The following is a 25,714-nucleotide window of genomic DNA, read 5'->3' as shown; positions in this document are numbered from 1 at the left end:
CCTGACCTCAAGACCATCCTTACTGAATACTGACTTCGAAGCTTTCGCATGGAGCTAACTTGAAAGAGAAATCAGAATCAGACATAAACATATATATATATATATATATATATATATATATATATATATATATATGCAAAATCACTTCACATACCTAACTGTATGAGATATGATCGTATTTTTATATTCACAACTGTGGAAAGTTGAAATCTAAAAAATACAACAGATGAAGAAGGAAAAACTGACAGTGAAGCAGTAGCAATTAAATTAAATAGTCATTATATACACATTATATATATTTCTTAATTAAATTAGATTTTCGTTTATATATTTTCGAAAGAATTCCTCCTCTTTACAGTACATGTACATCACATTATAAACCTCAATTAAGAGCCTTGGGAATCGGCTTGAAAAATAACTGTCGAACCCTTCAGGTACTGGCCCCAAAATTTCCTGAATTTCTTGAGGAAGCTCCCTGTAATGATTTAATTTGTTCCTTATGACGCGCAACAAGTCTCGAACACTATCATACTTGTATCGCCTGTAGCGGCCAATGTTATTGACAAATGCAGTTTCCATCTTTTCATCCCATTTCCCTTTCAATGCCGCTGCTGCAGTGCTTTCTAATGCATTTAAAAGCTCCGATTCATTCTCCCTGTCTTCCAATTCAACACGATCACTAACATCTCGAAGAAAAGAGAGTCGCATCTCAGAATCCCAAAAGAAAGGATGATGCAATACGTCCATAGCCCTTGGCCTGCAAAATATTGCAGCCACAACATCATAAGAGGATTGAAATACCCTATTTCACGTTCCAATGACATCAATGATATTGTCGCGATTAGCAAACGGAACTATGCTACTAGTAGGTATTCAACCATTTCTACATCCATAATACAGACAGCAAATCAAGAACTTGAACACCACCAAAACATGCAAACAGAGGATCCCACAGTCATTGGTTCACTAAACTAACAAGATATTTCCTACTGGTCAAAGATAGGGTGTGTAAGAGTGAAATGCTTAAATGAAGGCCTGCAGATAACATTGCTCTTTAGATTTCTCAGGTTAATGGCTAATGATAGAATCACTAAAACTTCTGAATTTGGAAGTGTGAAGATAAAAGCCTTACCTCATATCTGGGATGGGATGCAAGAGATGAGAGAAAAGATCGACAGCTTCTGGTATATTCTCCACCAAGAATAAGTCTTTGCGCTTGTTCACAATATTGACATCACGTTCAATACTGTCACCATAGGGGTGTTTACCCCCTGTGACGCAAAAAAAGAGAACACAGCCTAAGCTGAACAAATCCACAGCACGTGTTTGGCGCCCATGGAGAAGTATTTCAGGTGCTTGCCAACCCGAACTCCCACAACCTATTGTTAGCAACAGAGAAAATTAGACAACAACAATAGCAGGCTAAGCCTGCACCATTAGGAAATGAAGAAAACACAACAGGAAATTGAGAGGCTTGTTGTAATGCTTCACTGATGACACAACGCTAATTCTGAAAGTTTGTAGAATCATCAAAAGCTTCACATTTTTCCTCAACTCACACCACTTACTAGTGACATTCAGCTAATTGTATTCCTAAACAACCATATCAAGCATATGTATGTTTCAGGTGCTGACCAGTTAAACTAGTTAAAAGTTCTTACCAGTAGCATGCTGGGTTAAGGAAGACATGCCCCCACTAAGGCGTTTGCTAATACCCATATCTGAAAGCTTTGCACAGAAGGACCTCTCCTTTATTATAAGAACATTTTGAGGTTTTAGGTCTCGATGTATAATTCCAAGCTCATGCAAATGGGCAAGCCCAGAAACCACATCTCTGCAAAAATCACAATTGCGTCAAATTCTGAGCAGTTTCTTTACTTTTCAGATTCTGAGCAATTCATGTAATTTATTCAACTCTTATTTCATAAGGAAAGTAATTATAATAAATAAAAAAAATGGGGGCTTTAGTTTTCATGTGTCCAAGGAGAAAATTATAATTGGAAAGGAATATTCTTGTGAAGCTGGAGGCAATTCACATGTAATGAGCACATCCACAGAAGCCACGCAATCAAAAGTCTGACTTTTAAGCAAAGTAAGATTGTGACCTTAAAAATAAATAAATCAAGATCTTGTTATACAGTTCCCTACGGTCACTTGTGGGTCTCCAAAATTTTTCAGGATCAGAACTAGCCAAGTTGACATTCTTTAAGAACTAATCAGTCCAGCAACTGCTAAAACAGATACTTGTTAAAAAAAAAAAAGCAACTGCTAAAACAGTTCACCGTTCCAATATCAGACCCAGTTGGCAATCTTCCCTCCAAATCCTCTAATAGGAGGAAAATGGTCATGAAACATAATCAGCATCACTATGGACTTAATAGGACACTTTAGCCTTTATAAACCTTTTGTATTCACATGTACGGCAAAGACACAGAAGAAAAAGAATTTATCATCACACTCTAGTTCCCTCCCCTTCCACCAAGAAAAAAAAGGAAAGAAAATCAAAGAAAAGAATAAACTCCAGGTTATGCCACTGCTTATTGCAAAACCACTACATAGTCAGTAAAGCAATTGAGGAAAAATTGAGACTGCTTTCATCAGGGACTTGTTAATCATCATTTCTAAGTAACATTTCATAAGATCCCACAATGAGTTCATTGCACATGTTAAAAAGCAGCATTTCTTTCATCAAATCGCACTCAACCACAACCAAAAATACTACATGTCATCATTTATAATAAGGGAATAGAGCAAGTGGGGCCATCTAACTCAAAGTTAGATGTTTGAGATGGTTGAATGCAGGGTTATACATGAATCAGAAAACGTTAATGGGGCAGTTAATTCAATGAATATCACGTAAAAGTTCAATGTTGTCACCATTTTCTTCTGAGCCTGGTTTTTAACCATGAATAGGAAAAAGGGGGTCATTGCAAAAATTGTTGGAACCTTCACACTGGTAAGAGAACTGATATTGCACACCAATCGTTGTAGAAACATGTGAAAAAAACTTGAAGTACCATATGTAATGATAACGTCTTCAGCAAGGTATATATTTCCTACTCTGTTTAGTTGCTATTTATTTTTTGATAAGATGTTTTTCATTTTTAAAGGGCAGGGATGTAGTCAACGCGAGCTGATGACTCACGCTTACTAGGAGTTTAGTTGCTATTTATTGAAAGAGCACTACTGAAAATTTAAAACATTTTAGAGTAATACTATACACCCCACTCTCACCCCCACCATGTATAATGTGGCACATTTGTCACTATTGGATGATAAAGAAGCATTCAATAAAAGATCGTCCAATGGTAATAAATGTATCACATCTTATATAGTAGGATGAAAGTGGGATGGTAGTGTGGTGTATAGAATTTTCCAAAGCTCAGAAACTTTGATAGAAGAAAAAGGGGCAGGTAAGGCAGGCATTAAACTAACCTCATTAATTTCAGCAACTGGGGTGTAGGGTTTCCGTTCTTCTTCCACAATTCAATATCCTTCAGCGACTGTAATTGGACATCAAACTCATTCAAGTTGGAATCCTGATCCTTCATAATTACTTGACTTTGAAAAGATTCAGAGCATGAGAAAATCAAATCATTTAAGCTACAAGTACAACGCTCCAGAGAGAGGTAGACGAAATCTTGGTCATACTCCACCCCATACCAACGGACAATATTTGGATGATGGTCGGAAGCAATAAGATTCTGAATCTCTTTTGAAGCCACATCATGATGGGTCTGCACAAGGCGTTTAACAGCTACTGGACGACGATCATAAATTCCCTCAAGTACAACAGTACCATTGCTTCCCTTAGCAATTTCTTTGTTAGAAACTACTAACTTACCGATCCTACGTCCCTCTACATGACCATCTACAATATCATTAATCGTTAGCACAACTCCTTTAGTCTCTCCAACCTTATTCATGTATGAGATGTCTTTTGGCATTTTCTGATTCATGGCAAGTTTTTTATTGCTCCCCAATCTCCGACTTCTCTTTTTTCTGGGAGCCCCTGCTTGTACTTTGAGTTCCTCCCCATGCTTATTTGAGTTAAGCTGCTCTCCAAAGGCTACATATTGATAAAACACAAAGCCCATAATGGATATAAGAGCCAGAAGAAAGGAAATAATATAACTCGTATGAGAACTAGACATAATTTCAGCAGGTTTTCTCGAGATAGTAGATTCATTGGCATCTCCATCTTGCACAACCATGATCACAGAGTTCTTATTTTCAGGAGTGGGCAAAGTGAGCATTTGTGTGCCTTCATTTTCGTGAGGAGGCAGCTGTAATCGGTCAATTACCCTTGAGAGAGAATTGTGACCGGGAGCAGGCAGAGGGAGTGGTCTACCTCCAGAATTGTCATTTAATCTATCAAATACAGAAAGAGATTCTGTCAATCTATGATCGCGAATTCGAAAGACAACTGGTGCTAACTGATAAAGCATTTGCGAATCGACATCACCCCCATACTCTTCACTAAGCTCTTTCCCTGTTTTAGGAGAAATCCCACCATAAGAACTCTCAATTTTTGGATACCGAAAAGCAGCATCAAATTCAGCAAATGCCAAATTCCACAAAACTTTGCCATTGTGTGGAGAATAATGCTGCAATACATAATCTATCCTCTTAATATAAAGCGGCTGCTCAACAGTTTCCAAGTTCAAAGCACCAGACTCAACCAATTCCTCAGCATCTTCTTCCGATAAAACAGGGTTTTCTTCCGCACCTCGAACCCCTGATGTGGAAGGAGACTCATTCAACTTATATGTATAAACTACTTTTCCGGACTTGAAATCAACAAGGAACACAGTGGTTTTCTTTGTTCCTAATGTGACTCCTCCATCCTCTGATACATATGGAGCATTTCTAACGTATTCTTCAGCACTGAATGCAAGCTTCTGGAATACAAAAGAAAATGATCGTACATCATTAATTCAATCACACCAGAACAAAAGGAAGAATTTCACATTCACGCAAATGAAAGCACCTCTAGGCGGGCTTCTTATTCAAGATTTTCTATGATATCTTTCAAATGAAAACATGACAACTGAGAAGTTTGACATATCCCCGATACTCAAAACGGGAACTTCTATGCACCATCAAACAAGAAACATCATGCATAGAAAGGGCAATTTGCGTACCACTTTCCCAAAGCTCTTGCTATGCAGATAGAGTGCCCAATCATCGTCGCAGTCAATGTAGAAGTCATTGTTTGGGTCAGAAACATTACTTTTACCATCTTCATCCTCGAGAAATGCCTGATATGAAGAGTAAGTCGGCCGGCCCGACGCAAACGACCACAGAATTTTCCTTGAATCAGGGTCCAAACAATATATGGTTCCATCCAAATCCGCCACTATTGCTACCTCGAGTTTGCTACAATCAAAGACCAAACACCCAACACATCAATTGGAAAACTCAGAAGGCACATATACATACCTAAACCCTTTATACTCTGACCTATATTAAGTACATATCCATGCATTCGTATGTAAATCCCTGATCTTTGCATCTACTTGAGTGAATGTAAAACACGAATCTATATAAAATGACAGGTACTCACGGCAAGGGTGGCAAAAGAGGTTTGAGGACGTTGAAACCCTTGAGAGATGGGCTGGTGATGACCGAGCTGCAGAGAACGCCAATTGAAGATAAATATATCCCCGCCAATAACGGAAGAAATACCAGAGCGCGTCTCATTCCTGAGATTCTCAATTTGGACATAAGATCTTGTATCGAATTGATTAGGGTTCCTAATTCCGAGACTGGACAGGAAATTGTTTACGGGAAGGCGTGCGTTTATATTGTGGACCCTCGATAATTAACAATCCGCTTCACTTCTCAATTTAATGATTAATTGATTATGAAAAATACTAATTTGCCCCAAAAGTGCCGCATTTTATTTATTTATTTATTTTTTTTTTTTTTGGAGTGTGGTTGGTCGTTAAAATTGAGGTTTCGTTTGGATATTACGTTCATTTTAACTCATTTTAATTTATTATTATAATTTTTTTAAATCTTAAAATAATAATAATATTAAAAAATAATATTATAATAATATTTTATCATATTAACTCAGTTCAACTCAATTTAACATCTAAATATTATATGTGGCGCCCCCAATCCCCCTATAAAAATACACAGGGATCGAGACGCCAGGATGGTGACAACACGGTCACACATCCCAACGAAGTGCCAGTGTGTGTACATGCAACAGTGTTCAAATAAAATAACGCAGCGGATAGTCAACTAAGTACCAGAATTTAGTTACAATCAAACATCAGTAAAGATTTAAATAGCAGTTATACAGTCATCCATAAAATAATTTACAATAGTTTTAAATGTACAAACGAGTGATCCCAGATCACTCCTCAGGCGGAGCCGTCTCCTCAGGCTCGCCCTCCTCCTCCTCATCAGCATCAAAATCTGCGATACCACAAAATGGTCTCGCAGGTAAGTATAACCCAAACAACAACGTAATATAAAATGCATTGAATTCAACTAACATGCATGCACATGAAAACATGCATTTTCCACAAAACATCATTTTCCCCGAAAATGATAAATTTCCAACACACACCAAAATCTCATTTTGGTCCAAATTATCCGTAAAACATTTTCCCAGAAAATGATTTACCCAAAAATCAACTCGCACTATTTTCCCAGAAAATAGTGCATTAATCCCAAATGCACCATGCATTATTTCCATATGCACCATGGTCTCCCCTATGGACCATCCGCACGTCCTGGCTTCGCAGCCGTGCTCAGTTCCGCGCCCAGCGCGTACGTGGCCAGACATCCTCTAGTCCCCGCCAGCAGAAGGACCACGGAGTCGGCACGAGACCATCTCGTCCGATCCCATTGTCGCCCGGCGACAATCCAAGGGACGTTACTCAGTATATTCCGCTCCCGAGTAACCAGAGGAGCTCCACCGAGTTAATACCCCATCTCGGCTTGGGGTCATGATACACACGCACCGAAAATATTATCACATAAAATCATAGCTTTTCAAATCACATGAACATGAATGCAATACACGAAAATCCAGTTTTCTTTTACAAACATGATCATGCATGAAATAATGAAATGCACATGTACCAACACAATATCTAACATCCATCAATGAACAATACCAACAAATCCAACCAACCCATCAACAACCAATATCCAATTCAATCAAATCAACCAAACAACTCCAATCACAAATCCATCCGACCCCCGAACTCCTCGGACTCAGTCCGGCATGCCAAAAACACAGTGAAATGGGTTAGTGCAAAAATACATTTAAATTACGAAAGTTCTTTGGAGAAATACTTACAGTGCAATATAATAATTTTTCGAGAATCACGAAGTTGAAAAAGGCGACGTTTGAGCAACACCACAGTGTAAAATACACTGTGGCCGTGGGTCACAAATACCAACTTTTCAACGAGGACAAACGAAGACCCAAGATTGATAGGGTAGGGCCTAGGGAGGTCGGTGAAGCTAGTGGTGGTGGTGGTTTGCCGTGGGTGGCGGCGCAAGGGGTGGTTTTAGGCCAAAAATGTGCAAATCGGAGATGGACTTGGTGGGGCTTCACCGGTGACGGATCGGAGCTGGGGTTGGATCCAATGGGTTGCCAAGAGGCCGGGGATGAAGTGGTAGGAAGATGGTGGCCAATGGCGGTGCGACGGCGGCGCAATGGCGGAAAGTGTGCCGCGGCGTCGTGGGTTTCGGGGGCTTCGTGGAGGCTAATGGCGGCACGAACGGAGGTGATATTGGTGGGGTAGGACGGCCGGCGGCAGGGGAACGCAAAGGACCGGGCGGTGTCGACCACCGCCGACGGACGGCGGCGCTGGGAGGGGACGTTGGAAACGGGCGGAGGAGAGGAGAGAGAGAGATCGCGCGGGAGAGGAGAAAACCGAAGGAAAATAAGGAGAAAAAGAAAAAAAGGAGGAAAAGAAAAGGAGAGGAAAGAAAAAGAGGGAAAAAGAAATGAGGTCCAATCCTCATAACTTGGGTCACAAAAATGATCCAACGGAAACGATTTCAAAACCTCAAGTTAAATAAAATAATTTAAACGTAATGATAAAGTCAAATTGAAATAATTAAATCCCACGGTAATTAATTTAAATATTAAAAGTAATTTAAATGCATAACAATAAATAAATATTAAGAAAGCATATAAAAATAATTTTCACCAAATAAAAATCATAGAAATAAACTCACTAAAAATCCAACCAATTTAAAATAAGAGAAATTATTTTAATTACATAAAAATAATTCCTTCAGTAAAAATACACTAAAATACGGAGTGTTACATTATAGAACTCAATATTTTTTTAATTTTTCATAAAATATTAAATTCATCTCAACTTATTTTATACATTCAAACAAATATCTCAACTTATTTACATTAAAATACATATCAATAGAATCTATAAAATACTATTATTCACATATCAACTCAGATCATACGAGATCATCTCAACATCCAAATATAACATAAATTTAAAAAAGTTACTACTTGTATTTTTTTCCTTTTTTTTATTTTTGCACTAAACTTGTATTATTTTGTTAAACATTTAAAAATAAATCAAATATACTAGAGGCACTTTTAAGCTTTGAGGGGTAACCTAAGTATCACCCATTATTTACCAATCATTTAAGAAAAATAAAATTTAAATTTAAATTTATGCAATTTTTTTTTCCTTAAAACTAAGAGAAACAAGAATTGCACAATTTAATTCTATTGTCCAATTCTTTAAGAATGTCGATCCTTGCGCTTATATTTTGTATTCTCTAGTCTTCATTTCTCTTACATGTATATCTTCATTTCGATTAAATAAACTATCTTCGTAAATTCATATTATACAAATTAACTTCATGTTGCTTTAACTCGTTCAAAGTGTACTTTTTTATTTCTTTTTTTCCCTGACCAAAGTTATCGCGTCCTTTGGATAGTGAATTGAAATGAAAGATAAAAGTTGAATAAAATATTATTAAAATATTATTTTTTAATATTATTATTATTTTAAAATTTAAAAAAATTAAATTATTTATTATATTTTATGTGAGAATTTGAAAAAATTATAATGACGAGAAAAGATAAAATAAAATACTTTTACTGTCCAAATTGGACGGACCTATATTAATTAGCTCTCCTGAGGGTATGAGAAACACCACTATCAAAATTCAAAACCATGCCAAGAACAAAAACTCTTCATGCTGTATGCAAACCATGGAGAATATCTCCTAGTTCAGCTTTTATATTAGTACCCATAAAAGGAAGAAAAAGCCACCCCTTCAGATTATACTCCCTCCTCCACAAGAGCCTGGGTTTCCCAAATGGTTTTCACTTGTCATCTACATTTAACTTCATCCAACCATCCATGGGTCGAATCCTTTTGAGCACATGGAAATCTCTCCCTACAAGGAATGTGAGAGGTGCCAAGCTGATGACATAAAACTTTGATGATTTTAAGCATTATTCATGATTTGCGTATTATATATTGTTCCAAGAATTTCTATAAATTCTATTTTTTTTTATCCCTACCAAAGGTATGAGCCCTTAGAGGTTGAATGTCAAAGGAAAGTAAAGTGATTGCTTGCGTTTTAAATGGTCATAGAACAACACATGGATTATTGGTACAACTACTGAATTAGCATTTTCACACACCTCATCATTGACAATCGTTAGTTTTGAAAGATTATTACAGAGTGGGAGAACTGGCTTGATATTTTACTGTTCGATGATTTTGTTGATCCTCTCCCTTGACTTTCATTACAACAGAACTGGAAAAAAAAATGAACGATCGATGAAACCTCAGCCAAAGTCAATAAGCCAAAAAGATGATGCAGCATTGCAGCTAGTCATCTAAGCTTCATAGACTTTGCATTCCTCATCAGCCGGGTTTGTCTCGCAGAAGTCCTCTAATGGGTCTCCGCTTCCTGCTACAGTTGCACCTGGCCACTTGCTTGCTACCAGATGAGCCAAATCAACAACCCTTTGGCTGTAAAACAACAGAATCAAAGTTACCAAACGAAATCACATACTCAGACTCTTCATCGATTCTTCCATATATAAATGAATTCGAAATCAATATACAGCAAGCTAAGTTGTGAGTATGAGTCCGTGTGATTTGAGTATCCCTACCTGTATCCCCACTCATTGTCGTACCAGGCAACCACCTTAACCATATCATCACCCATGACCATGGTCAATGAAGAGTCGATGGTGGAAGAAACATCAGAGCACCGGAAGTCTACTGAAACAAGAGGGACATCACACACAGCCAATATGCCCTTCAATGGTCCCTCGGCTGCTTTTCTGAAGGCTGCATTGACATCTTCTGCTGAAATGCCCTTCTTCGCAACGTTCACTACGAGGTCAACAACTGACACGTTAGGTGTAGGCACACGGAGTGCAATCCCGTTGAGCTTGCCCTTCAGCTGGGGTAGCACCAAAGACACGGCCTTGGCTGCACCAGTGCTTGTTGGGACTATGTTCAGAGCTGCAGCCCTGGCTCGCCTCAAGTCCCGATGTGAAGCATCCAAGAGCCTCTGAAAGATACACAATGTAGTTGAAATGAATATAACACTTGGAACTTGATAGGATTTGTTACAGGAAGTACGTGAAGGACTTCGTGTTTGATTGTATACCTGGTCTCCGGTGTAGGAATGAGTGGTTGTCATGGTTCCCTTGACAATGCCTGCAACATAGGGCAGCATTAAAGTTGCATTTGTACAAAATGGAGTATAAAGTGCAACAGAGGTTTTGCCGATAAGGGTTTTATTAGATTTATGAAGCCTAATTTGATGAACCCTTACCAAGTTCTTCATCCATGACCTTCACAAAAGGAGCCAAACAGTTTGTGGTGCAAGAAGCATTGCTGCAAAAGGGAAAAAAAGAAGAAAGTTAACCACTGTTTGGAGTATACCATTATAAGAGGTAACATAAGAAATCAACTAGCTGAAGCCAAATCATAATTGTTTCCATACCCTCATAGGACTCTCTACATGAATACTGACCTTACAATATTAGCAACCTCATGGGAGTAATCCTGTTCATTTACCCCAACAACATAGGTTGGAATGTCAGCACCTTTAGCTGGAGCAGTGATGATGACTTTCTTAGCACCAGCTTGGATGTGTTTCCCAGCACCAGGGCCATCTACAAACACTCCTGTTCCCTGTAGGGAAAATTATTCATTAAACTTATAAGGTCTGTCCAAAGAAGAGCCAACTTGAAAAATACTCCACTTGAGTTACAAAAAGTATTGTATACTGGACTTAAGAAGACTCTGATAGTTGAGATTTGAATGTGACATACCTCAATGACAATGTCGATGCCAAGCTCAGCCCAAGGAAGCTTGAGAGGGTCCCTGTTAGAGACAACCTTGATGGGCTTACCATCAACGGTGATGGTTTCATTGTCCTGTATTTGCACATCTGCTTTGAAAGTCCCCAGCATAGAATCATATTTTAGCAGGTGTTTAGCCTGCATTTACAATGACAAATTATGCTCAGTAATACTAACCAAGTTTATTCCCCAAAAGCATGGCAATAAAGGCATCCAAAATTTGTAAATAAACTAAGTATCTTACATTCTTGACACCACCACTGTCGTTGACAACAATAACATCAAGAGGTGAGTTTTTACGGCCATGCCAGCATCGAAGGAAGTTCCTGCCAATGCGTCCAAATCCGTTGATTGCCACCTTCAGTTTTGCCACTGTTTCTCCTCTGACTGTAGCTGATCCAGTTGTCTGATTTCAAGAATATGTCGAAAGCATTAATTATTAGTGAAAAAACAATTGCGAAAAAGGTTGATTTTGCGTATCACAAGGTGGGGACTAAGGTTGTAAAACCAACTAAGCCACTTGAACTTGGCAAAAAATAGTTTCAATCATAAGTTGCTAGTCAAGCAGCCTATACTTTGGTTCAACTTGGTATGGTTCTCTACTCTTTGAAAAGCTCAAATAAAGCTTACGCAAGTTTGAGGATGAACTCTTCAATTAAGCCAAGAAGGAACCATTTTTGGGGCTTATAACATGTTAAACAAAGCATCTTTGGGGCTTATAACAGGATAGGCGTGAAGTGATACCAGAAAGAATCAGAGATTTATGAATGGATTATTAACTCAAAACAACAATCTAATCAGGTCTAATCTTTAAACATACACATAACAATCCAGAAGGAGTAATATATAAGAGAACCTTGGGAGTAAGTTGGGCAGCCACAACATCGAAGAAGGATGCATCCCTTCCATTATTGGCGTAGTTCATACATGTACTGGCTCTAAGGCCAGAGTACTCAGCCACTTCAAGCCTCTGCACAACCAAGATGAATTGAGAATCCTAACAAAACCATAAAGAAACAAAAAAAAAAAAAACGTTCTCTAGCATGAATTCTATGCACTAGAGAGAGATCAAGAGAGACCTTGGAGAAGCATTGGGTGGGGACAGAGTGGGAGTTCCTGGAGGGCAGCCTTGTGTTGATTGGTACTCTTGAATAAGCTAGAGCTGCGTGGCTGGCCATGTCTGCAACTAAAGCTGAATGATACAATTTCCTTTCTATTTATACATTAGAATCATTTTTTTTTTAGTTAATAAATTAAATTTCATGCACAGAGTCATTGTTAAGTTCATTTTTAATCACGAAAAAAAAAGGAAAAGAAAAAGAAAAATTATGATCGAAAGTGAGTTGAAGGAACGTGTGGTGAGAAGGGTACACGAAGATATATTAGATAAGGTACTGTTTGAGTCTGCAACTTCATAATCTGAGCCACAGATTGATCACCCGTTAGTTTCTTCCAGCAATGCCCTTGCATTTCTCAAAGGGTACAACATTCATGGCTGGTCGTGGACAACGTTCAACTCAATGGATTATATCTGTGTCATTCAATCTACGAAGCAACTGATTGATAGTATGACCCACCGGATTGACATTTCTTCGAGTTTTTATTTTTACTTTTTTGTTCTTACTTTCAAATTCGGATAAATTTGAGTCTAACATAAAATATATAAATATTATAGTATCCACTTCGTGCGTTTATTTTCATCCTACTTTATAATATCCAAATCGATAAAAACTCAAACACCTATTTTCTTCAGAGTATTACTCATCGATCATTATTCACTTTCACACTTCACACATATAATTTTTTTATAAGATGTATAGATATTTTTTATAAGATGTGGAAATAATTTTTATAAAGTATAAAATATGGGATAGTGAATAGTAGCTGATAAAAATAATTTTTCTTTTCTTGATGCACTAATTAATAAGGCACCATTTAAATAATGAGATAAGATGAGATAGTTTTAGATGAAAATTAAAAGTTGAATAAAATATTATTAAAATATTATTTTGAGATTTGAAAAATTATATTTTGTGTGAAAATTTAAAAGATTATAATAATGAAATAAGATAAAATAAAACCGTTTTTATTGCCTAAATCTTTTATCGAATTCTTTAATTTATTTTACCTTTCCCAAGCTAACTTTCACACCCTTGTATTTTCAATTAATTAAGATGTCCCAAACCTCGTCTAATGTTGCTGGGATTGTTTTAAGAAACAATGAAATTATTATGATCTTCTCACGAAAGAAAAGGGGGGAAAGACGCATCTTTTGTCATTTTGTTGATGCTGCTGGAGATGCCATTAAAAATGCCACGTGAAAGTTTGTGAAGTGAACTCTAAAAGGTCTCTCAACCACATGAGCCAACTATTTATTGTACGAAAAGCAACATTTTAAACATCGATGATGCTTAAAATGTAGAGATCTCCCAAGTCATTTTCAACATTTCCGTGTCTAATAGGTTGCAATGAGTAAGAATATATTGCAGAATTAGTATAGTTTGTAATTTGTTAAAAATCCCTGCTTGTTTTGATAAAACATAACTAACAAAAATGGAACAATAAAAGACAAAATGAACCACCTAAGTATAAATTGGTGCCGACATTTTACAAGCTAGCTGATACAGAAGACTTCCACATTATTCGTGTGCTGTATATGTAAGTAAATAGGCTCAAACATGGATTTTTTTTTCTCTCTGGGTTCTTTGCGTATGGAATTACGAACCATCAACAACATGAAAAATGGGTTTATCTGTTTATGATCTAAAGGCTTAGGATATACAATCTTATAGAATATACTCACGGGGTAGATATCATCAAACCCGGGTCCCTCAAGACTACAACAAAACACAATTAACCGGCGAAGAGGTTAACTTGGGAGAGTTACAAAAAAGAAAAAAAAAAAAAAAACGTAAATTTGTAGCAGTTGCGTTTGGGTAGTAAAGTATTCTCAAATATTCTGTAAATATCAATGAAAAAAATAATGATAAAATATTAAATAATAGTGAAAAGTAATAATAAAATAATAAATAGTAGTGAGGTATTGTTAAGTATTCTCAGTACCCAAACTATATCATGGACATATCAAATAGCAGTTGATACACATGATTGGAAATTTGGAACACACGTTTAGAATCATATTGTTTTCAAGTGGACACAAATGCAGAACAATTTTTACCAGAATGGTACTTGAGAAAATATGTATACCAACTAAAAGCCACCATGTTTGAAGAAACAACTAAACGAAATTAAACTATTATTTATTAATCTGTAAGTTACTGGCAGGGAAGGCCATTTATACCAAAATGTAATTAAGATAATTACATGGCAGCCTCAACTTCATCCGAGTTCACTTCAACACCATTTGGTTCGTTTTCTGATCGGAGCTGAGTAGAAACATCATCTATGGCAGAGTTCAGCTGTGCGATTTTCTCCGCCAATACTTTCCTCGTTTTCTGCAAAAAGAAGGGTTATTCATAATCAGTTTGGCGTTGATGACCAAGGTTTCAGAAAAGAAACAAAAGCAGTTTACATTATTTTAGAGACAAAACAATTTAACATATGAAAATTGAGCATAGGGAAAACATGTCAGCAGAACAGACTATAAAATTACCAAAGTGAAAAGAAATACAAGTAAAGTGGCAAACAATGATGTTAAATGATTATCCATTAAGAACGAGTAAAGCAAAGGCTTTTAAAAGATTTATCCTGATAATTGATCATAGACAAAGAGCAAATAGAGTTCAGAGCAATTTTTCACCTCCAAAGCTTTCTCTTCATCATATATGAATTTGGGCAGTTTCCTCATTAGATCCTTCCGGTCAGCTCCAGTAAGTGTTTTGCTTATCTATTAGAGATAAATAAACACCACAAACATGGTGAGAAAAAAAAAAAAAAAAAAAAACCCTAAATTGCCGCATGCAACTGGAAAAAAAAAGAAGCATAGGGATCCACTACTAATAATGATTTCTTCCATTTGCAAGTGAAGTTACAGGTAAATAAGCACCAGACCTGAGGTGCATATACACAACCAAGTGTTCCAACTACCAGTCCTCCCAAAATGAAACCACCTACAAAGATGCTTGCACTGCTTGGCTTTCCATGATCACTGAAATTACACAATATAAGCTTGATGTTGGCTTCAAGAATTTCATTTATACAAAAAATGAAAAAAAAAATTAAAGACATACATTCAAAACCAATAATAATATAGAATGAAGCAACTCACTTCAAACTAACAAAATCAAAAGTATTGTGCACTTTTGTGCCATAAGTAGCATATTAGGATCCTGTAGAAATGGAAAATATATTACCTGTACCCAGCTTGAACTACAATTGATCTTTTGGATGTATAAAGTTGTAATTTCCCTGTACGATTGGTTTTAAGTGAAAAGTTGGTGGGGGCAGCATTTCCAAGAAACTGGTTTATTGGCTTTAAAGAAAATCCTAGAAAAGAGAACACAGGAAGAGATAAGTAAACAACATTTTTAAACCAAACATGATAGCTGAACAGAAATCACGCTCAACAGTGCAGGAACCATCACTTCACAGCCAGAGACAATGGTCCAAGAGGGACATATAATCCCAAAAAGAAACATCCAAAACAAAGTAAAACCTTCTTACATCAGTTTGAATTGATTTATTCCCTAGTGAAATGAACCTCCATTGACTGTCAAGTATGCCAGCCATCTATATTCAAGAGCCATTGCTTCCCATTGGGACGAGACATGAAAAGGTTTAAAAAAAAAAAAAGAAGCAATAGCATATTCAACTGTTTCTGAAATAGCAAGATCATGACAATATTAGATGTAAAGTGTGTTTATACGTCTGAGATGGTATCATAAGATTGAGGCCAGAGGGGGCGATGCCAGCATGTTAGATGGAAAAGACAGGTAAAAATAAACTTCCCAACCAACTACCCTAGGCAGACCCTGAAGAACCTCAGAAGCCTGAAAGAAAACTGAATTACATTTCTAAAACTCAAGGTGCAAATGCCAAAATCCCCATCTCCAGCAAAGAACAGGCTATATTACCAAGGGCTCGATACACTTAAGACCCAGTTTTGCTTTCTGATGAAAAGTTAAATTCAGACGTTTGCCATTCTAGTGGGACTTTCTAAGACAAGCAAAGTCATTATCCGACACAACAACGGTACGGTATACAAATCACTCTATCAAATCCTCTGGCTTCTTTATCTCATCGCCAAGAACCACACTAAATTTCTAAGCATGCAAAAACCCATTTAAGAAACTGAAGTTGCAGATTTCCAGATCAAAACTCAAAAGTCACTAAGACGTACAAAGACTTAATGGTTAGGACTACAGCTGAGAGAAGTAAACACCAGCAAATTCGATAAAATGTATTGGCGCAGAATGCATCACCACCTTCCACTACCTTGGAGCTGCAGGATCAGAATAATCCCCTCACTCGTGGTAACAACACTGCACCAGTGTTGCTGCAGCTGCCATTACATTCAGCACCAACAAGTGAAGATTCCTTTGTAAATAAATTACTAGAAAGTCCCTCAAATGGATGAGGTGTCATGTACTTTTCTGTATTTACAAGATTAGTTAGTAAATTGTACAAATATTCTTATTCCTAGTCTGTTAGTTTGTTAGATTACTTGTTACATATAGATAGCAGTACCTTGTAAAGAGCACACGGCATTAATGAAAGATTGTAGCATTTTTCATTAACTTTTCACTCTTGGCAATCCTTCCATCTCTTCTTCTTTTTCTTCTTCCCTTTGCTTTTCTTTTTATTCTTACATGGTACCAGAGCCATAAGAGTGAATTTTTTTTTTCTCCATGGCTGACGACTCAAACAACTTATTTACAGACTTCACCAACATCATCAACCCTTACAGACTTGACCATGGGGACAACCCTTCTATTCCTTTTGTTCCAGACCACCTCACCGCAGAAAACTACACCACCTGGTTCAGAGCTATGTGCAGAGCTCCTCCGAGCCAAAAATAAACTTGGTTTTATCAATGGCACTTTGTTAAAACCACAAAACCCCACTGACCCTCTACATGATGCATGGGAGCGTTGTAATGAGCTTGTTGTTTCTTGGCTTCAAAATTCAATTAGCTCCTCTCTGAAATCTAGCATTGCACTTGTTGATGATGCTAGACAGATTTGGGTTGAGCTCAAGGATAGATTTACTCAACAAATGGCCCTCGTATTTTTCAATTGAAAAAGGCCTTGACAGGTTTGAACCAAGAAAATGATTCTGTGCGTATTTATTTTGGCAAACTTAAGACACTATGGGATGAACTCGACATATATGATCCTTTGCCTGATTGCACTTGTGGAAAGCTCATTGTTCTCCTTAATAGATATCAAAGGGATTGTGTAATACAATTCCTCATGGGTCTTAATGAGTCTTATCATGTCACTTGTGACCAAATCATGTTGTTAGAACCTTTGTCTCCCATCAACAAAATTTTCTCCATGATTCAGCAACAAGAAATGCAGAATCACATACTTTCTGTTTTGCCTTCCCCTGACTCTATGGCACTTGCTGTTAGGCAGCCATACATCCCATCCAAAACACCTTTCAAACCACCCAACTCATACAAATGTGATAGACCATTTTGCACACATTGCAAAATACAAGGCCATATTCTTGAAAACTGTTTCAAAGCAGGCAATGGACAACCTCCTCTCTGCACTTATTGTCACTTAACGGGTCACATGGCAGATAAATGCTATAAACTTCATGGGTATCCACCTGGGCATAAATTGCATACTAAGAATAACTCTCCCAATTTTTCATCTGCTCATTTCACCTCAGTTGAACCAATAGCATCTGCAGATGAGAAACTGACATTTACAAAGAACCAATATCAGCAACTATTGTCTCTATTGCAGTCAAAGGAGGCCTCCATTGCCAACCACTCAGTTAACACTATCCAAACAGATTGTTCTTCTCCTTCTCTCAAGAATGGTATTCATTTTTGCCTCACTTCATCTACTCAAGCACACAACAAAGCACATCAAACACCATGGATAATTGACACTGGTGCTACAGAGTTTGTAGCACATCATTTCTCTCAGCCATTACTTCCAATGTTTCCTTTGCGGTAAGACTTCCCAATGGTAACACAGCATCTGTTTCTCACATAGGCACTGTCAAACTCACCAACACCTTGGTATTGCACAGTGTGCTCTGTGTTCCATCTTTCAATTTTAACTTGATTTTAGCAAAACAATTGACTAACTCCCTTTCTTGTTGCTTCATATTTTTCTCACAATTTTGCTTTATTCAGGACCTTTTATCATGGACCACGATTGGCATGGGTGAGATAAAGAATGGTCTATACCATTTGGTTACTGCTGCAGTTCCACCAACAGCTCTCCTTCATTTTTCTGTTCCTTTATCTACAAGTTTTTCTGTTTCCACTAATTTCAAAAATGTTGATTCCATTTCAGAAATTTGGCATTGTAGAATGGGCCACACACCCATTTCAAAATTACATGTAATTTTAGATTCCTCTATCAAAAATCACTAGTGATAAACTTTGTCTTATATGTCCAATTGCTAAGCATCATAGACTTCATTTTCCCATTAGCACTCATAAAAGCAAAAAAATATTTGAGCTCATACATTGTGACATCTAGGGACCCAACACAATTACAGCTTATGATGGTTCCAAGTACTTCCTAACCATTGAAGATGATTTTTCTAGAAGTACTTGGATCTATTTACTCAAAACCAAGTCACATACTAGGCCTTGTATAGAAGCTTTCTGCAACTTAGTAGAAACTCAATTTTCTACCAAAGTTCAAATTCTAAGAAGTGATAATGGACTTGAATTTCAGATGACAGACTTTTTCAATAAAAAAAGAATTATACACCATAAAACTTGTGTGGAGACTCCACAACAAAATGGCATTCCAGAGAGAGAGCACCAAAATTTCTTAAACATTGCTTGAGCCATCAAAATACAGTTCAATCTCCCACAAAAATATTGAAGTGACTGCATTCTTGCTGCAGCCTACATTATTAATAGGGTTCCTAGTCCATTGCTGTCCAATAATACACCATTTGAGCTCTTGTTTAATTCCCCTCCCACTTATTCCCACATGAGAATTTTTGGTTGTTTATGTTTTGCCTCAACTCTATCTCAAAACAGAAAAAAAGTTTGATCCTCGAGGCAGGAAATGCATTTTCCTTGGCTACCCTTTTGGAGTCAAAGGATATAAACTCCTTGATCTTGACACCAATGCAATTTTTCTTTCTAGAGATGTCACCTTTTATGAGCATATCTTTCCTTTTCATCATCAAAATTTTTTCTCACCCACTTCCCAGATGCCAGTTTTTAATGATTCTTCATTTTCTCCTTCATATTCTTCTAATCCTATCCCTTTATCTTCTCTGACTTCTCCTCAAACAACCATCAATTATATGCCATAACTTCCTCCATCTTCTCCATTATCACCTCCATCCCTTGCCCCTAACTCTTCTACACCACCTTTAAACTCTTCCTCTCCACCTGCTCTCAGAAGATCAACAAGAACCAGAAGAGCTCCTCAATATCTTCAAGACTTTCAATGTCAGCAGATTTCTTCTATCTCACCTATTCAATCACTGGTTTCATCGCCTTCTTCCTCGGGTATTTCATTCCCTTTATCTGCATCTCTCTCTTATGATAAATTATCACCTACTTTTTCATTCTTTTCTGCCCCAATCTCTTCACACACTAATCCCACCACTTATAAACAAGCTGTTAAAGACTCTGACTGGTATAAGGCAATGGAGACTGAGATTGAGGCTCTAGAATTAAACAAAACCTGGGTCCTCACTGATCTACCCACTGGAAAAATTCCCATTGACTGTAAATATGTCTACAAAACTAAATACCACTCAGATGGTACTGTCGAGAGAAAAAAGGCTAAGTTAGTTGCTAGAGGTTTCACTCAACAAGAAGGTATAGACTACCATGAGACCTTTTCACCAGTTGTGAAAATGGTTACTGTCAGACCCCTTCTTGCCTTAGCAGCTATCAAAGGATGGCACCTTCAAAAGTTTGATGTAAACAATGTTTTCCTCCATAGTGACCTCCAAGAAGAAATCTATATGAAAAGACCCCTTGGCTATCACAATGGCTCTCCAAATCAAGTATGCAAACTGCTCAAAAGTCTTTATGGCCTCAAACAAGCTTCACGCCAATGGTATGACAAGTTTTCTTACTCCCTCATTTAGTTTGGCTTCATTCAATCTAAGGCAGATTATAGCCTTTTAACTTATAGTAATGGTGACATTTTCACAGCCCTTCTAGTCTATGTGGATGACATAGTCGTGGCTAGTAATTCCCTTCATTCTATTTTTGTTCTCAAAGCTTTTCTCAATCACCATTTTAAAATCAAAGACCTTGGGCCCTTAAGATATTTTCCTGGCATTGAGGTTGCAAGATCACCATCTGGTATCCATCTTCGCCAAAGAAAATATACATTAGACATCCTGGCAGATTCTGGACATTTAGCCTCCAAACCTTTAAAAATCCCAATGGAACAAAACCACAAACTTAGCAAGTCCTCTGGTCTTCCTGTACATGATCCCACTGTTTATAGGCGCCTCATAGGCAGATTGCTATACCAAACATTAACTAGACCAGATATCTACTACCCCACTCGTGTTCTTAGTCAGTTTTTAGATCATCCCACTTCCACTCACCTTGCAGCAGACTACAAAATTCTCAGATACATTAAAAATGCTCCTGGCCAAGGCATTTTTTTATCTTAAACATCTTCAATCCACCTTAAAGGATATTGTGACTCAGACTAGGCATCTTGCCCTGACACAAGAAAATCTATCACTGGTTATTGCATCTTCTTTGGCCACTCCCTCATCTCTTGGAAATAAAAAAAACACACTGTTGTATCTAGATCTTCTGCTGAGGCAGAATATCGTGCCATGGCCTCCTCCATCTCCATAGAATTTACTTGGCTTAGACAACTTTTTTCTTACCTCTCTATACCTCATCCACAAGCTGTTGACCTATATTGTGACAACCAAGCTGCAATTCATATAGCAGCCAACCCTGTTTTCCATGAGAGAACCAAACATATCGAAGTGGACTGTCACCTTATCAGAGACAAAATTCTTGAAGGCAGCGTCAAGACTGCTCATGTTTCAACAAATTCTCAACTTGCTGACATATTCACAAAATCCTTTCCCTCTTATCTTCTGTACTTACACCTTTCCAAGATGGGAATAGTAAATTTATATTCACCATCTTGCGGGGGTGTTATTGGAGCAGCATGCATCACCACCTTCCACTACCTTGGAGCTGCAGGATCAGAATCCTCACTCGTGGTAACAACACTGCACCAGTGTTGCTGCAGGTGCCATTACATTCAGCAACAACAAGTGAAGATTCCTTTGTAAATAAATTACTAGAAAGTCCCTCAAATGGATGAGGTATCATGTACTTTTCTGTATTTACAAGATTAGATAGTAAATTGTACAAATATTCTTATTCCTAGTCTGTTAGTTTGTTAGATTACTTGCTATATATAGATAGCAGTACCTTCTAAAGAGCACACGGCATGAAGGAAAGATTGTAGCATTTTTCATCAACTTTTCACTCTTGGCAATCCTTCCTTCTCTTCTTCTTTTTCTTCTTCCTTTTGCTTTTCTTTTTATTCTTACAAAATGGATGATCGCTCTAATGAAAACCTTTCCCCTCGATCGAAGATCTTTCAGACAGATTTATTAAATTCAATAACACCAGCAAAGAAAGAGATATAGAAAGATAAAACGAAACAGAATGAAGCAACTGATGCGTGATAATCTGAAGGAACACGTACAATGTTAAATATACAGTCGACGAAAGAAAGAAATGGGATTGAAAAGCTTACCAGGAGAAAATTGGGTTCGGGGATCTCTAATCGAAATCAATGAATTCGAAATAGCAGCCATCTTCAGAAAACAAAAACACGCACTGAGAGAGAGAGAGAGAGAGAGAGCGGGAATGGACCGAGACGGTTTCGATAAGTGTGAAAGGAAAGGAATTTGAGCTCTTCTGGCCCCTGGGTTCGATGATTACTAAGCTTTTGAGGCGGAAACTTTTATTAATAGGTGATGATATATACTTTATTTTATTTTAGTACGTAAGTGGTTCTAAAATAATTTTTTTTAAAGTAATTTTATATACAAATGTAAAGTATATAAATATCGCGTAATTGTTTTGAAAAAATATAAAATTTATTATTATAAAATTAATTTTTTTATGTGAATCTCATATTTTATTTATTTTTTTCAAAACGATTACGCGACATTTACACAATTTACGATTATAAATATATTTTCTCTTTTTTATATATAAATTTTATATTTATTTTTTTAAAAATAAAATTTGGGAGTCATATTTTAAAATTATAAATATTTTTTTATTTATTTAATTGATTTATTTTATTATCATTAGAGTGCATCATCAACATTTGATTTGATTTATAAAATTTAAATTTTTTAGATTAAATTATGTTATATAAATATTTTATTAAATACATATATTTGTACTCGAGGCGAGAATAATTTTCCGTACGGATAACAATGGACACTCTGCAACGTAATATTAGGATTCGTTGGTTACAATGGTTAAGCTTTTATTTTCATCTCTTGTTATATGTTTTGGTATTGTGTTACATTAGAGTTTTTTTATCTAAGTTAAAGAAAGACATAAAATAAATTGATGTGTGGTGTAAAAAATAATAAGTAAATTTTTTATATTATAAATAAAAATAATGGCTATGTTTGGTTGTTAAAGTGATTCATTAATGGGACTTACTACTTTTTCAATTTTCTATAAAAAAGTTAAACTCATCTCAACCTACTTCACACATTCAAACACATCTTAAATCATCTAAAATCACTACTATTCACAGATTAATTTAAATCATCTAAAATCATCTCAACATCTAAACGCATCATTAACAATGTCAAGAGACTCCAACAATAATACGGTTTGGTTTGATTACATAAATCAAATCATCTCATCTTATATAATCATTGAGTTTTACTATTTATAAGTCTCATACACTACACACCACAATTTTTTATTTTTTAAAATAAAAATTTATGTTTATTCTTCTTAAAACAATTGAATTCTTATACTCATCATCTATATATCACACATTTAGTAAAAAAATTAAAAAAATAACAAAAATAATAGTGTGTGATGTGTGAGATTTACAAATAAAATTCTTCATAATCGTTATAATTTTTTAAATTTACATACAAAATATAATAAATAATTTAATTTTTTAAAATTTTAAAATAAAAATTATATTAAAAAATTATATTTTAATAATATTTTATTCCACTTTTAATTTTTATCATTGTACTCAAATCAAATGAATAAATATTCTAAAACTTTTCTTATGTGTTAATATGTTTTTTTTTTTTATTTTTTTACACCAGGTGTACTACTGTTGATTGGGTTGTTAATATTTTCTTCCCCCTTCTATCTTTATCTGCATTAACGAATTTCACTGGGATTGGGCCCGTATATTGAATCGGAACCTTAAACCAATGGGCCTTGGTTTTGCCTCTTTACTTTAGACCCAACAATATTTAGGTTTGTTCACCAAGCATCCTCTTCCAAGCATGTGTATTCTTTATTTTTAAGTCTTTTTGAAAATATAATTATTATCATATATTCTTATACTATTTTACAATTATTTATAAATTATTCATTATTATATATAAATTATTAATCATTATTCACAAATTATCTGAAATTATCTTAATATCTAAAACTAGCCTTACTCTTCTATCAAAAAATAAAAATAAAAATAAAACTAGCCTTACTCTCTTGAAATCCGATTGTAACAACAAAAATATCAACAACATAACCGCTTTGGAGCGGTCGGTTTGTTGTGACCCATAAACAGTCCCCAATTAAATTTTGACACCTCACTTATTTTAGATTAAGCCAATCAAGTGCATCACACTAGATTATTCATCTGTATGAGCCTAGAACCCTCACATTCCATGTTCTCAATCCTTTCGTCTTCTTCTGCTGCCATTGCCGAGCATCTCCCCCGCCGCCGCCCATCTTTGTTGCCGATCTCCCCATCTCCGTCGATCATCTCCATCTCCTCTCCAAAATCAACCCATAATCAAACCAAAATCAACCCACAATCAAACCAAAATCACAGTAAAACCCATGTCTGCTTAGTTGCCAAGAAAACTCAGGAAGAAAGAAAAAAAAACAAATCGGAACATAGTACCTTAATGTAATATAGCTTTACTTTCAAAGAAAATAGAGAAAGAAGAATACAAGAAATTGATCAAATCACACATATTTCAGTGGTGCCCTTATTGATTCCAACATTTTCTCAGGAACCAAACAAAACTGAAGCCAACACAAACTGATTCGAACTCCAACAGTAAAAAAACAACATTAACCTCTGATTTCCAAAATACAAGTCACGGACTAGAAATAAAATATGAGCCAAAATCAAGAAAATTAAAAAATCCAAGCGAAGAATTGGAACAATAAGTCATTAAAACTTGAAGAACATGACCAATACAAGATGAAGAACCTTGTTGTTCCACCCACCGATACAAGATAAGCCCCTGTTTTACACAACCCGAAACAGAGTAGCTCATCATCTTCTACATGCTCAGTTCCACACAGACACAGCTTAGCGCCATTGACCAAAGCCAAGCACAACCTTGAGCTCCTCCCCCTCGATAAGCTTTGCCGCTAGCCTCTCCATCTCCCTCTCTCGGTATGCTTTCTCTCTCTTCTCCCTCTCACTCTCACAGTCCACTCTCTCTCTCTCTCTCTATCTCAGTTTCTGGGAGAGAGTGAGGGGATGAAGGATCAACGTACGTGCGGTGGGGGCACACGATAGGAAAGGTGAGGAGGCTATATGTAAGTCACTTATTGGAGGGCTGCTTTTTTAACATCTACAGACAGACTATTTTGGAGATTAACTCATATCCACTATTATGAATTGAAGTATAATTCTTGTGATTATTTTCTCTTTTATAAAGGGTAAAAACTTGCCCAAATTTTGAGAAGTAGTGTTTGGTTATATAATTACCGTTAAACCAACAAGTAGTTAGTCTAGTCCATTTCACAGACCAAATCTAAATTTTTTTTATTTTTTAATAATTGTATATAAGGTGACCACTTTTTAAAAAATAAACGAGTCCTCTTTTTTATTTTTATAGAGCATATTTTTCATTAAAATTACCAAAGATTACGTAATCTGTCTTTCAAAACAAGACTAGAAATAATATCAGGATCCTCTTCCATCCAGCAATGATCATCTTGTTGGTGTAAGGCAAACTTTGCTAGTTGATTTGCAATCAAATTTCCTGATCGCTTTATAGTATATGATCCGATTC

General features: G+C 36.3%; 3 protein-coding genes across 4 annotated transcripts; all 3 read right to left on the bottom strand.

The window, feature by feature from the left end:
• Positions 1–159: 159 nt before the first annotated feature.
• On the bottom strand, positions 160–5,824 carry LOC121259950 (serine/threonine-protein kinase/endoribonuclease IRE1b). 2 transcript variants are annotated; one of them, XM_041161784.1, is made up of 7 exons: positions 5,567–5,824; positions 5,145–5,379; positions 3,959–4,901; positions 3,436–3,913; positions 1,662–1,834; positions 1,133–1,379; positions 160–757 (listed from the first exon to the last, which is right to left on the bottom strand). In XM_041161784.1, exons 1-7 carry the CDS (start codon positions 5,725–5,727, stop codon positions 307–309), a joined length of 2,688 nt encoding a protein of 895 aa, XP_041017718.1. In that variant the 5' UTR covers positions 5,728–5,824; the 3' UTR covers positions 160–306. The 2 variants fall into 2 exon arrangements, with proteins under 2 accessions (XP_041017718.1, XP_041017717.1); XM_041161783.1 differs by having other exon boundaries at positions 3,436–4,901.
• A 3,800-nt stretch (positions 5,825–9,624) lies between these two features.
• Positions 9,625–12,673, bottom strand: LOC121259990 (glyceraldehyde-3-phosphate dehydrogenase B, chloroplastic). Its single transcript, XM_041161834.1, has 9 exons — positions 12,424–12,673; positions 12,201–12,314; positions 11,589–11,750; positions 11,315–11,482; positions 11,014–11,174; positions 10,813–10,874; positions 10,645–10,694; positions 10,139–10,545; positions 9,625–9,995 (listed from the first exon to the last, which is right to left on the bottom strand). Exons 1-9 carry the CDS (start codon positions 12,520–12,522, stop codon positions 9,860–9,862), a joined length of 1,359 nt encoding a protein of 452 aa, XP_041017768.1. The 5' UTR covers positions 12,523–12,673; the 3' UTR covers positions 9,625–9,859.
• A 1,692-nt stretch (positions 12,674–14,365) lies between these two features.
• On the bottom strand, positions 14,366–22,419 carry LOC121260027. Its single transcript, XM_041161887.1, has 5 exons — positions 22,213–22,419; positions 15,658–15,790; positions 15,356–15,452; positions 15,105–15,191; positions 14,366–14,799 (listed from the first exon to the last, which is right to left on the bottom strand). The coding sequence occupies exons 1-5, from the start codon at positions 22,271–22,273 to the stop codon at positions 14,665–14,667; spliced, it is 513 nt and encodes a 170-aa protein (XP_041017821.1). The 5' UTR covers positions 22,274–22,419; the 3' UTR covers positions 14,366–14,664.
• Between the last annotated feature and the right edge of the window lie 3,295 nt (positions 22,420–25,714).

Source organism: Juglans microcarpa x Juglans regia, chromosome 4D, assembly GCF_004785595.1.
Source record: "Juglans microcarpa x Juglans regia isolate MS1-56 chromosome 4D, Jm3101_v1.0, whole genome shotgun sequence".
Lineage (NCBI taxonomy): Eukaryota > Viridiplantae > Streptophyta > Magnoliopsida > Fagales > Juglandaceae > Juglans > Juglans microcarpa x Juglans regia.
Note: the sequence above shows the minus strand (reverse complement) of the source record. Positions and strands in the feature narration are given on the sequence as shown.

Coding starts and splice junctions, on each gene's coding strand:
- LOC121259990 (XM_041161834.1), bottom strand. CDS start 12,522: ATGGCCAGCCACGCAGCTCTAGCTTATTCAAGAGTACCAATCAACACA. Junction 11,483..11,588: donor ACAGTGGTGGTGTCAAGAAT/GTAAGATACTTA, acceptor TTGTAAATGCAG/GCTAAACACCTGCTAAAATA. Junction 10,546..10,644: donor ATTCCTACACCGGAGACCAG/GTATACAATCAA, acceptor TGTATCTTTCAG/AGGCTCTTGGATGCTTCACA.
- LOC121259950 (XM_041161783.1), bottom strand. CDS start 5,727: ATGTCCAAATTGAGAATCTCAGGAATGAGACGCGCTCTGGTATTTCTT. Junction 5,380..5,566: donor CCTCTTTTGCCACCCTTGCC/GTGAGTACCTGT, acceptor CTTTGATTGTAG/CAAACTCGAGGTAGCAATAG. Junction 1,380..1,661: donor CTTAACCCAGCATGCTACTG/GTAAGAACTTTT, acceptor TGCTAACAATAG/GTTGTGGGAGTTCGGGTTGG.
- LOC121260027 (XM_041161887.1), bottom strand. CDS start 22,273: ATGGCTGCTATTTCGAATTCATTGATTTCGATTAGAGATCCCCGAACC. Junction 15,791..22,212: donor CCGAACCCAATTTTCTCCTG/GTAAGCTTTTCA, acceptor TCTCTTTTCTAG/GATTTTCTTTAAAGCCAATA. Junction 14,800..15,104: donor ATGAAGAGAAAGCTTTGGAG/GTGAAAAATTGC, acceptor TTCTTTTTGCAG/AAAACGAGGAAAGTATTGGC.